Source organism: Colobus angolensis, unplaced genomic scaffold (genome assembly GCF_000951035.1).
Source record: "Colobus angolensis palliatus isolate OR3802 unplaced genomic scaffold, Cang.pa_1.0 Scaffold40, whole genome shotgun sequence".
NCBI lineage: Eukaryota > Metazoa > Chordata > Mammalia > Primates > Cercopithecidae > Colobus > Colobus angolensis.
Genome location: NW_012117377.1, coordinates 2,771,928 through 2,785,170, shown reverse-complemented (window position 1 = coordinate 2,785,170; position 13,243 = coordinate 2,771,928). Strand labels below are relative to the sequence as shown.

The following is a 13,243-nucleotide window of genomic DNA, read 5'->3' as shown; positions in this document are numbered from 1 at the left end:
TATCATATAGGCTGTATAATGTAGATCTGAAACCAGTTATTCACACCGGTATTACATGGATCATTTTTTCAAATTTCAGCATGATTTTTCATACATGAAGAATGCCTAAGATGTCGTCAGTGCCATTAGGCAGCTAGACTGGTCTACTCTGTGTGTGTAAAGAAGATCATTGGTTTTTGATTATCTGTTGCTTTCACTGCCAATTGCTTTATTATTTTAATGTCAATTTTCTTTTTTTAATCCTAGGCAAATATTATGCTTCCCTAAGAATTCACCTCCATTCTGATTGCTGTCCCCGTGCTCTCTCTGTCCCTGTTATTCTTCTACTGTCAGGTTCAGGGTGTCCTCACATCAGTCCTCCTCTAAAGCAGGCCGATCTGTCATCGGCATCTGATCTTGCCGAGCATGTTGCCTTTGGAAACCTGCGGCTATACCTGTGATACTTCTTTTTGGGATTTTGTTAGGGTTCTTTGCTGTAGGAAAAACGTAGGCATGTTCCAGGGCAGACTGAACTTCAGCACACAAAAGCCTCTGGTTTGATCACCTGGGGCGTTTAAAATAGAGTTGAATTGGAAGTGTTTAACGTGACTGGGAAGCCCAGAGCAACACTAGCTACTCATGTTTCCCATCGCCCCTTAAACTAGATTAAGTGCTCCTGAACGTGATGCTTCGTAAGCATCAACTGATGATAACTCTCATCTCAGGAGCGTGTCTGTGTGGCAGACTGTGTTTTCAGTGCATTGCGCATATTATCACAGTGGATACTTACCAGTAATCTTTGGCCTTAGTATTTTATCAGCTTCTTACAGATGAGGACACCAAGGCACAGAGAATCCAAGTCTCTTGCTCAAGTCACACAGTCAGCAAATGAGGGACCCAGGATGTGAACCTAGTTGGGGGTTGGCATAGCTTTTGTACTCTGCTCCTTTTTTGGAAATAGAATTTACTTATATTAATTTCCTTTTGCGTTCCTCAATGTTGATATAAATTATGACTCTGTTTTTCTTTCTCCCAAAGAGAATCTATTTTAGCTTATCTATTCTATGTCACTTTATTATTCACTTCTATATCCCAAATTATGGTTGCTGTTGAGAAAGTGGCACTTGATTTTTTTTACATGCAAATGATGTTTTTTTTAAAAAGATGAAAGCCCAGATACTTCTTTCACTGACTCCTACTATTGAGAAAATAAACTTAACTTCAGAAATTTCTAAATATGGTAATAGTCCATTTTTATTTGGTTTTGCCGGAGAATAAAATGTTCTGCATATGAGATTCTTCTACATGACTAATCTTACCTTTCCAAATGCCAGTTCTAAAAAATAAAGCATAATATATTGAAGGATTTCTAGAATGACCACGTCCATGTCTTCTTAAACAGAAAATGACAAGTCTAACATATCTTCTTTTTATGACTCAGAATTATCCTGATGAATGCCGTTATTTTATCATTAAGTAGCTTACCTTTGTCTTCATTTTAGCATCTCTGTTTCCTTAATAGAATCAGTTGCCGTCTTTTTTCTCTTTAGATTTTCTTTTAAAATATTTCTCCCCACACACTAATCGTACTTATACTGTGTTGGAAATGAAAAAAATTTTAATACATGCACATAAATACAAGTAAATAACATGATAGTGAGAAAATATAGGATTCAATGAAGTTTTTAAATTATCATTTTCTTGACTCAGAGGCATTTTATTAATCATTTCAAAATTATGAGCTGTATTTAGAAGAAGAGGAGGCTGCAAGAAGTTGAGCCTCTGGGTAAGAAAAACATTAGTAAGTTTTAAAATTACATTGTAAACTTAGGGTACTTTACACTCAAGTATTCAAGCCTCTTTTATAAGTACCGTGCGCTAACCGATTGCGCCACTGGAGTTCCTCAAGCCTCTTTTATACTATGGTTTTCATCCTGTTAACGTTTTGAAGTCATTGTGGTCAAGAGCAAATTTCACTGTGGAGAATTCTCTGTGCTCTCAGAGGATGCTGATAATACCATTCCTTTAGAGTTTGGGGTGAAATCATCCTATGATGGCATCAGGCTTAACACAGCTCTTCTAGGCTGTTCACCTAATCAGAGGTGTTTGGAGACTGATTTTTGTTTCTCAGTTTGCTCATGGCTTGAATATCCAAACAGAAAAACAAACTGGAATTTTTTAGTAGGTTTATCGCTGAACTTTAGCTGTGTGGGTGAAGAGAATGACACATGTACGAGAAGATTAATTAGCGATTATTTTGCCGTGAAGCGTGATGCTGCTGAGCCATCTGGTGTGCCGTTACTGGGAGAGTGATCTTGATAGATTACTCATTAAACTCTTTCAACACTTTGTTCCACGATTGTTATGGATTCTTATTAGATTAAGATGGTGCTAAGATTTAGGAGCAGTGGGACCACAGGGAAGTGTGGCGCCATGTTTGTCTGTGACAATAAACAAGTCTCTCTTGAGAATACTGCCCCAAGTCCACTCTGAGACCTCTTACTGGCATTTATCATGTTAATATCACTATTATCTTTTCTCACAACAAAATAGCTGCAATAGCCCCACCTCAACAGCTTATCAGACACAATAATTAGTCTGGTGTTTTTCTGTGCATGTTAGGATTTTAATATTCTTGATGTGTCATTTACTCATAAATGTCCTTGTTCATTGATTCAGCAAATATTGATTCACTTGCTACTTTTGCCATGGATATGCTGAGTGCTAAACTTGTCATCCTAAATGAAGCAAAAAAATTCACCCCAACTTTCTGGTTTTTCATCTAGGCATTTATCCTGCTCTGGAGCTATATTTTCTGGAGATCCTGTAATGAACACAAAATATCTATTATTATTTCAGTACCTCTAGATGATTGACCAAAAATCTTAGAATCATTTGTAAACATTGTTAGAAGGTCAATCCTCTTAACCATTAAGTCAGAAGGTTTGATTTCACCTTGACATATGAAATATGTGTGACTCACATAGAAATTAAATTTAGTTCTTACCTGTATCACCACCAGTATATTTCTACTAAATTCGTGACATGATGCAAAAGTATCAAAACAGATTTTCCTTAATCATAAAGTTATGGAATGTAAGTATCACTCGGAAAAGGAGTAAAATGAGAATGCATATCATCAAATCAAACCAAAATATTGTACCTCAAAAAAGGAAGGGGAATTTTACTAATTCACTCATTCTCATTTGCAAGCATTTATTAATGCCTCATTATGGTAGTATTACATGAAGAAGAACCTGTCAACATACACTTCGCACTCTAGAAGTATATAACTTGTAAATTAGTAGTTAACGAGATGCAGGAGCCAAGAATAGTCTTATGATCATTCACTTCTGTTTTTCTTTTTTGTAGCATTTCTATATTTACTTTCACTCTATTTTTCTAATCCTCATCAACACTTTAACACCCAGTTGCTTTTTGTTGTTTCTTGGCTTGGTTTTAGTCACACTCTTTCCTATGCTTAGAACTCAGAAGCTCCTCTTACTGTCTATCTTCCTGGGCATCTCAGTTTTCCCTTCTTGCATCTATACTCTGCAGATTTCCTTATGCGCTATAACTTAATTTCTCTTCCGGGAAAGTGTGCTAACACTATCTTCCCAGACCACAGACTGCTGGGACTAAAATAATAAAGATGGCTATACGAAGACAGATGGGCCACCTGACTTTGAAGACCTGCAAAGGATGTTACATGTTGCTCCACCCCATATTACTTGACAGGTGTAAGGAAGTCAGAGATCACCTGCAACTACCCTAAGCTCTTCTGTGGATCTGGAGACCAAATGGACACCAGGCGGATTAATAGAGAAAAGCATACACATTTTATTAGTTTTACACGCACATGGGGATCTTCATAAGAGAGTGAAGTCTGAAGAAATGGCCAAAGCAAGACACTTCTATACTTTATAGACAAAGAATAATAAATTTAAGAAAAAAATGACAGAACAAACAAAATCTGGCTGAAGGCAGTAAATTTTCTAGCAGAATCACTAGGGGATATATGGGGGTATAAAACTAATGGAAAGTAAGGGTTACTTGATTAAGTTTCTTAATTTTAATTTTTTAAATTTTATTTTATTTTATTCTATTTTATTTTATTTTTTGAGACAGTGTTGCTCTGTTGCCCAGACTGGAGTGCAGTGGTGTGATCTCCACTAATTACAACCTCCGCCTCCCAAATTCAAGTGATTCTCCTGCCAAGTAGCTGGGATTACAGACACCTGCCACCATGCCCAGCTAATTTTTTTATTTTTATTTTTTTTTTAGTAGAGACAGGGTTCTCCAGGTTGGCCAGGGTGGTCTTGAACTCCTGGCCTCAAGTGATCCATCCACCTTGGCCTCCCAAAGTGCTAGGATTACAGGCATGAGCCATCGCACCCAGCCCTTTATTCAGGTTCATCGCAGCCCCCAACTCCCAGTCTCTGGTGATAAGAGCTATTTTCTTGCCCTGGCAAAGGGAAGATACCCCTCCCAGAGGAATCTTTATGGCTTGCTGCATATAGGAAGAGATAGGCCAGCTAGACCTTTCTGAAACTACAATTTCTCCAGTGTTTTCAACTTGAAACAATCTGGGGTATTTTGGGATGGCATGTTCTTCATTCATCTGCAGGGGTACTTAGGGACTCAGAATTTAACCAGAACTATAAGCACCTGCTCATTTGTTATGGGCCAACTGTCCTTATAGATCCTCTTATCATTTTAATTTTACAGACAGTCAAAAAAAAAAAAAAGAATAAGGTGATGTTGATGAACATGGCTGTTTAGGACTGTCAGGTTCCCTCACTCAGCCTAGCTTTTTAAAACTTTTGTTACACATTTATAAGGGTACAGAGTAATATTTCAGTACATGAAATGTGCAATGATCAAATCAGAATAATTACATATCTATCACTTCAAGCATTTATTTTTTTGTGTGTTGGAAATATTCACTCAACCTAGTGGAGGGCAAATGTATGGAAGTAGATTCTCTGGAAGTGGTTTGTAGAAAAATAAAAATTATTTTGTGTGTAAATAATGAAGCACAGTAGCTACCATATACAGAGTATCTACTAGGCTGGAAGCACGATTCCAATTTCATTATGAGTGGGCTTATGTCATTCTCACATCAATCCTGCCAGATGGGTTTATGACCTTTATTAATAGATGGGGGAGGCACAGAGAATGAAAGTAACAGAAGACAGTGGGTGTCTCCAAAGTTCTTGTTCTTTCCACAATGACACCCTGGCACCAAAATTTTAACAAGGATAGGTAGGCATGTTGCTATGAGCAATGCATGCTTTGAGAAGGCCTTGACTTTGAACTGAAAGGATGTGGAAATGATGAAAATACACACACACACACACACACACACACAAAATCGATGAAAAAATGCTCCTCTGTAGAAAAACAACATTCTATACAGAGAGACTTGATTGGGAGTTTGGAGATGATGGCTGGATCACTTAGTAACAGTCTTCCAAAGCCAGGGCAAAGAATGAAGAATAATTGGCAGTTGTTCTTTATTATCAGCAAGAACAATGCAGGGAGAGATCAGAGGTAGAAGTTATCAATTGAAATGTTTGCAAAATGCTAGATAACAATTTCAAGGGGCATCATAGTACCCCACAATAGATAAAAATTTAACAACAAGTTGTTTATTTATGTAGGTGTGAGGGGTAGAAGGATGGGATTCTTATGCTTTGCTGTACTATAGCTAGCTGCTTAGTTACTCAGTTCTTACTGAGGTGTAAAAACTCCCCATGGTTGATGACCGGAGCTATAGATAGATCCGTGTCATCCTGGAACTGCTGTAAGAATCCTAGCTTCTTGACTAAGAAACAGAAGTAAATTTATAAATGAATTGTACATAAAGATACATAAACAGATAACTAAATCTAACTTTTTTGATATTTTCTAAGTACAGTAGACCCTCTCTTTTATGACTTCTGCATCTGTGGATTCAACCACCCATGATCAAAAATCCACAGATGTGGGAGGCCAAACTGGAGAACTTGAGCATCCTTGATGTTTGCTATCTGTGAAGGTCCTCAAACCAATCCCCTGAGGATACCAAGGGACAACTGTACATATATTTTTATGTTGGGGTAGAAAACTATTTTGCATAGTTTCATATTTTCTAGCCTTTAAGTTAGAAAACTTTATGTCATCTCTGCACAAATGCGGTAGTAAATATTGACCAAATTTTATTAACCCTTTTGTTGGAAGAAATTGTTGGTGGCTATAGACAGTATGAGTATTATAGCCTTACTTTCAGACTATATGTTTCCATTGTCCAATAAATCTCTTCTCACTCTATCCCACTCCATATTTAGAACACCGTATAGAATAGTAAAAGCTAGAACAATCTTTACAACCACCAGTCTGTCGATTCAATAGTGTAGTAGAGGTGGTCCTTGATGCCTTAATATTCCCTGTTAGCATCACAAAATAATGGTCCATATCATTAGAAACATTACTGATGGTACTAGATAGCTATGATATGGAGAATGGAGGTGATGCAACTGAAAACTTTTAAAAGTTTAAAGTGATAGATAAGTGACAAAATGCAACTGCCTGTGAGAGAATATTAACACAGGGCCAACACATGTCTATAAAATGAGGGAGACAGATTCTACAGATTCAGAAGAGCCTCCCCATTTTAACGTCTCTTAACTTTATCTTCTCATGGGCTGGTTGTCATGGGATGAGGTTGGTTATGGCACTTGCTACCACGAACTAGAACCATGTTAGTATCTTGCATGAAAGAGCTGAAAAAAGAAGTAAAAGCACAAAGTCAGGTTTTCAGAATGCCAAGAATGTGCTCTAAAGTGTTAGAAACAAGAACTCAGAGTCACAAGGAAAACAAGCACTCAAACAAAGGATTTCTCAGCAAGGCAAATTTACTTCTGCAGAAGGGTGCTGCTCGCACTTCTGGCCACTGCGAGAGCACACCGAACAAAGGAGGGAAGGGGTTTTTATCCCTAATGCTGTTAGTCCCTGCTCCTGTGTCCTGTCCCCATTGGCTGGAGTTGTACCGCACAATCTAAACTAACCCAATTGGCTACTGTTTAAAATTGAATATGGCTAATTAGGTGGGAAGGGAGAGGCTGTCCGTTATGGTACAAGGCATGTTTGAGCATGTCAGGGCACGGCAAAGTTGGAAAGTGTAGTTTCAGCAGGAAGAGCTGTTTCAGTGGGAGGGACAGTTTACAGAATGGGTAGCCAGGAGTAAAAGAGGGCTCTTTCCAAATAAGGAAGAGATGTGAGTTACAGACTGAGACTGGTAGGAGAAGTTGTTTACAGAGTGATAGCTTAGGAGAAGGGACAAGGAAGTTGATCTCAAGAACAAAGAACAAGGAAGTCAGAAATTAAATCTTTGAAGAGGAACTTACTGTATCTGACAAAAGGAACCACACAAAAACGTTACATTCCTATAAATGAGTACATTTAAAAGGATTTTTTATGTTCTTTGTTTGTTTTCATAAAACAGTGGAGGCGCTCCATTTGGGAACGTTAATGGCTGCCCATGGCTACTTCTTTCCAATCTCAGATCATGTCCTCACACTCAAGGATGATGGCACCTTTTACCGGTTTCAAGTAAGTTTAATAGAAACGTTCTTTAACAGTAAACTAGAAGCCTGCATTTCGTTTGTTCATTAGGTTTCTTTTGAATAGAACTTTTAAAAACTATGACTTATTTTACTTTGCCTTAGGCTAGTTAGAAACTGATTAACGTTAAACTAAAGACATGAAAAGCAATAAACACAGAGAAAGATAAAGTATGTGTGATGATGTGTGAAAGCTAAATTGTGTGATGACTGAAGTTCTATTTTATATGAAAAGCTTAAGGGAAATTCAGAAAGTGACTTAATGGCATTTGGGAAGACCAGAGAGTCTTCCTCTGTCTGACCCTTGCCTGTGATCCAGACCATCTTCAGCCCAAGTAAATGTTAATGGGACTGTCTGAAGCTCCAGATAGGATTCAGCTAATTATATAAACTCTTGGCATCCAGGCTCTTCTACAAGTCTGTGAAGACTGACATGATGATATAGTGTGTGTGTGCACTCAGCTGCAACAGGACACCTCAGATAACTTGCAAACTGATAAGAGTCATTCTAGGTCATTTGCAAATGACACAGATGCAATTATTCTTTCAGGCAATGACTGTGGACTCTAATTTCAGTCATTGTAAGTATATTTGACACTTGAGTTCACATTGATTTACCTAAGGTGTATTCTACATTTCAGTAGACATTATGGCTCATTAATAACTGACTAGCAGATTCTAGACTGTAAAATTAAGGCACATAAAATGCCAGATGTCAAACTCTAACCCATTTCCAACAGGTATTTGCTGGAGGGTTCTCCCCATGGTCCAACTTTCAGACTTTAGAGCCTTCTTCTCACTTGTTCTAAATATTATTAAATGCTCTATGTCTACGTAAATGACTGAATAGTAATCGCAGTACCTAAAATTTGTTTGGGAAAACCGAGAACAAAGAGGAAATATGCTTTAAAAATCACTTTAATCATTTGCTTTAAAAAATCATTTTAAAGATTATTGTCCTCATAGAACAGTCTCACTGCTCCTTCCTTAGGACTCAGTTCTCCCAAGGCAAATAATCGTAGGACAGTTTTGCACTTAAGAGCTGGCAGGAAATATAGCTGTCTCCTGAAACTGTGACACTGACCTGTTATCAAGCACTTAGTTAAATTACTTAACTTGCAAAAGCTTTACATTAATGGAGCTTTATGCTTTATACAGCTAAACTTACACTAATGGTAGCTTAAAATAGCATATTATTAAAGTAACTTGTAGTCCCAAAGTTAAATTTTTAACAACTAGGAATTATTGGTGATCAGCAAATAAATTGTTTATATGTGATTAATGCTTCCTGATTTTTAAAGAAATCTCTATTCCCAGAAAAAAGATAGTAGGCAGACAAGGTTTACATGTCTTAGTCATGCTCATGGGTCTAAAATCTCACATGAGGCCAGGCACAGTGGCTCATACCTGTAATCCCAGCACTTTGGGAAGCCAAGGCGGACTGATCACTTGAGGTTAGGAGCTTGAGACCAGCCTGGCCAACATGGTGAAACCCCATCTCTACTGAAAAAAAAAAAATCAGCTGGATTAGCTGGGTGTGGTGGCATGTACCTGTGCCTGTAATCCCAGCTACTCGGAGGCTGAGGCAGGAGAATAGCTTGAACCTGGGAGGCAGAGGTTGCAGTGAGCCGAGATTGGGTGACAGAGTAAGACTCTGTCAAAAAAAAAAAAAAAAAAAAGCCATGTAAAAGAAAGGATCACCATACACACAGGAGAAAAGGAGGGAATTTTTAAAAGGGCTTTAGAACAAAGCAAGGGAATGGGTACAAATGACATATGAATTACATAACTGCTAGGGATAGACAGAGAGTTGTCAAGTTCAGTGTACTCAGATAGGCAGATATAAAATAAACTATCTATACATATACACATTAAAATGACATTAGTGCTAAATATTAGATGTTACATATTTTAATGATGCATCCATATTTGAAATAGTGTCTAAATACAACACATTTGTAAATCTAATAATATTAGAATTCTAAAACCAAGATTTTAAAAAACACCAGGAAAGTCAGAGGTAACTGGATTTCTACTATAATGTCTACCAAGTCATTAACCAGTCTGTATTGGAAGAGCTCTAATAATGGAACACACATTATTATTCAAGGTGTTCACTTCTATTTTTATGTTGGTTCCAAACAGTGAAAGTTCTTTATTACACTGAAGTGAAATTCAACTCCTTAGAAGGATATTTTAAAATCACAAATTCAAATAGAAAACTTGGGATACGGTGTTTACAAATTCTCCAGTGAATGACTGAGAGTCTGACCATCATTAAGAAGCTAGGCCGGGCACAGTGACTCACACCTGTGATCCCAGCACTTTGGGAGGCTGAGGCAGGTGGATCATGAGGTCAAGAGATGGACACCATCCTGGCCAACATGGTGAAACCCCGTCTCTACTAAAAATACAAAAATTAGCTGGGCGTGGTGGTGCATGCTTGTAATCCCAGCTACTTGGGAGGCTGAGGCAGGAGAATCACTTGAACCTGGGAGGCAGAGGTTGCAATAAGCCGAGATCATGCCACTGCACTGCAGCCCTTGCAACAGAATGAGAGACTCTGTTTCAAAATTTAAAAAAAAAAACAAAAAAAAAAAAGTTGAAGAGTCTTCAAAGCATTAGTTTGAGACAAACAGAAATATTGACTTCACTGGCATGACAGTTTGTATATTTGTCTCAAATTTGTAGTACATGGCTTCATCATGTAATTTTTTAACTTTACTGTAAGGTCACAATTGTCTAATATCGTCTCTTAGCTAATTGACATTGAGATCTGCTGTGATTCTTTAGCTCTCTTTTGTGACTTTCAATATATTAGTATATGCTCCAACAGTTACTGAACAACAGTTGAACAGTTTTGGATGAGTTTCATCCTAGCTAAGGAAGCCAATATTGAAAAAATCAAGAAACTCATGCATTAAAATGTCCTAATGTATGATAGAACTATAAAAGTATGTATTTAAATTCCAAAAAACTATGAGTTTGTTGTTCTCTTACATTTTACTACAAATCAAAGCATTACTTCTTAGAAAAAATCTTCCAATATTAGTGAAGAACATTGGTTTAGGTGCATTTCCACATAATATCACAAGAAAAAATTGCTTTATGCTTTAATTTTACTGTCATTAAATTCTCACGAAAATAAATGTTGAAGAATGAAGAAAAGTATAAGAATGCAGTTGAGAATATTTTTTGTCCTTTTGTGGAAAAAAGGTATATGTCTGACTGGTCTGACTAGAATAGGTATTTTAAGTTTAGAGAAATAGATACGCCTGCACACACACCGATACATACGCATAAATCCTCCCCAAAATATAGAAACAATCCGGGGAACCGCACATTCCATAAGAAGCATCTCATAAAGTAACACCCTACATGAAAGCAAAGTTTTAACTACTTTGACCCCTATGGCTCCCCTAGAATCCTGATTCCATTTTATTTTTAAGAAATCAAATTCTCGAAGCTTCATCTCCCATGGAGTGAAGTGAGATTGGGGTGCTGAGGGTGACCCATATAAAGTCTTACTATCTTCTTTTGTCTAGCGGTTCAATCTTTTCTTCTTTCTTCAAAATTCCTATGATAATTGTGTTCTCATGTTCACAAAACTACTATTAGTAGCCTTCTTTATTTTACTACTATAATTTCCAAGAAAGAACAGAGGGTAAGTCAAAATCCCTGGGTGATGGTGGTCGGGGGGCCTCTGAGCCAGTTTGGAAAGGCTTTTCTGTAGAGATTCAAACAGTTCTTCCTATCTACCCATTTTCCCTCCTTAGAGTCTCTCTTCTAGAGGGGAAAATGATCACATAATCAGAGATGATTCCAAATATTCTCATTGCACATGGCCAGTTAGTATAATTAGCTAACAGAGAGAATTAAGCCCACAGTTCTGATATTTGCCATCACTGTTACAGTGAGTCCTACAGGCCTCTCACTGTTCATCATTCCAGGGACTGGAGGTTCATAAGGAGACAGGTGATCCTCAAGTTTCCTTGTGGTCAGGAGCCAGGCATGTTCAACTAGCAGGGCTAGGAACGTCCTTTTAGAAAATATAAATGTTAATGATAATAATAAAGTTTTTCTTGGTCAGACATTTTCTTTGTAGTTTAGTCAATCAGTTTCTAGAATTCTACAGAATCCAGATTCTGCCTATTATAGATTATATCACTCAATTAAGACACTATTCCTTTAAAAAAAGATCTCTGATTTGTGTAGTTTAAAACTTTAGAGCAATAGGTATCTTTGTAAGGAAATGTTTTTATTTTTATTTCTTTTTTGTGGGTTGTTTAATTTAAATTTTTTAATTTTAATTTTTGTGGGTACATAATAGGCGTATATATTTATGAAACACATGAGGTGTTTTAATGCAAGGATGCAACATGAAGTCATCACATCATGGAGAATGGGATCTCTGTTTCCTCAAGCATTTATTGTTTGTGCTACAAACAATCCAGTTACACTCTTAGTTAGTTTCAAATGTATAATAAAGTTACTGTTGACTCGAGTCACCCTGTTGCACTACTAAATGGTAGAAATTAGTTACAAGAGGAATTTAGGAAATGTCTTTAAAAGTGAGAGTAAAAAGTTGCTTTAATCTCATTGGACAATGCTGAGAACCGCATTATATGACTAATGGAGCCAGACAAATCATTGTCAGATCTCAGAGAAAGAGTCTATCGGTTCGTTGAGCTTTTTGGAGCTACCAAAAGCAGTGTTGAGATACATGAGTCATAGAAAGCAATGTTAGATTTAAATATATTTCATCCTGAGTCTTGCTGAACATAATACTCTTTCAGTACTCTCTGTGGATGAGTACTTTTTGTTTGAATGATACAATCAGACCTTTTGCCTTTATGTCAGTTGGTGCAAAATTACAGCAAAGGGATGACATGTTAAATACCTGCTTGCTACACATATTTAGAAGCTGAGCAGTTGGTCAGCAAAGTAAATGTAGACAAAGAGTTTACAATGTCTCTCTTGGAACATGTTCTGTATTATAAAATATATAGCAAACAAATAGAGAATTGTGGAAGATAAATGCAGTTCGCCAGCCAGAAACTCCACTAATTTTTTATTTGTCTAACCTGGGTTCCACTTCTTTTCATTCCACAGACGCCCTATTTTTGGCCATCAAATTGTTGGGAGCCGGAAAACACAGATTATGGTCAGTGCCATCTCTCATTATTTTATTATTGACAGCCTGTATGTCCAGATGGATGTGTACTTGCATTTTATTGCTTTTTTCATTAAGAAAAGGAAACCACAATTCTCAGGATGTGGCCAATATTTTTAACGTTTAATTTATAAGCAACTTTGTTTGGAAAGTTACCAAACCTCGTGACAACTTTTTCTGTGGTATGGTGCCCTCTGCAACTATTAAAGAAAGCCTTCTGATTAGGTTAAAGAGCTATAAAGAAGATTAAAGTGGTTATTGTTTTGTCAGAGCAACTTGACCTACTAGAAAGAATAAAAAAGAGGCCCATAGAACCAAAGTTCTAGTTCAACTCTCCCACTTAGCTGTGTGATTTTTGGTAAGTCCTTTGACTTCCCGAGGGTCCACTTTTCTCACTGTTCTATGAAGCATCCTATGATTTTTATAAGTGGAGGGTTGTGTTAAACATGGAGAGGCCAATTACAAGCAAAAAAAAAAAAAAAAAAAA

General features: G+C 37.1%; 1 protein-coding gene across 5 annotated transcripts in view; it reads left to right on the top strand.

The window, feature by feature from the left end:
* RGS7 (regulator of G-protein signaling 7) overlaps positions 1-13,243 on the top strand; it is a 590,904-nt gene that overhangs the window by 426,810 nt on the left and 150,851 nt on the right. For 4 of the 5 annotated variants that reach the window (XM_011955682.1, XM_011955681.1, XM_011955680.1 and 1 more), the window contains exons 4-5: positions 7,466-7,572; positions 12,696-12,747. The exons of the other annotated variant lie outside the window; for it this stretch is intronic. In XM_011955682.1, the coding sequence (XP_011811072.1) occupies positions 7,466-7,572; positions 12,696-12,747 (159 nt within the window). The remainder of the gene's footprint in view (positions 1-7,465; positions 7,573-12,695; positions 12,748-13,243) is intronic. 5 annotated transcript variants of the gene reach the window in all.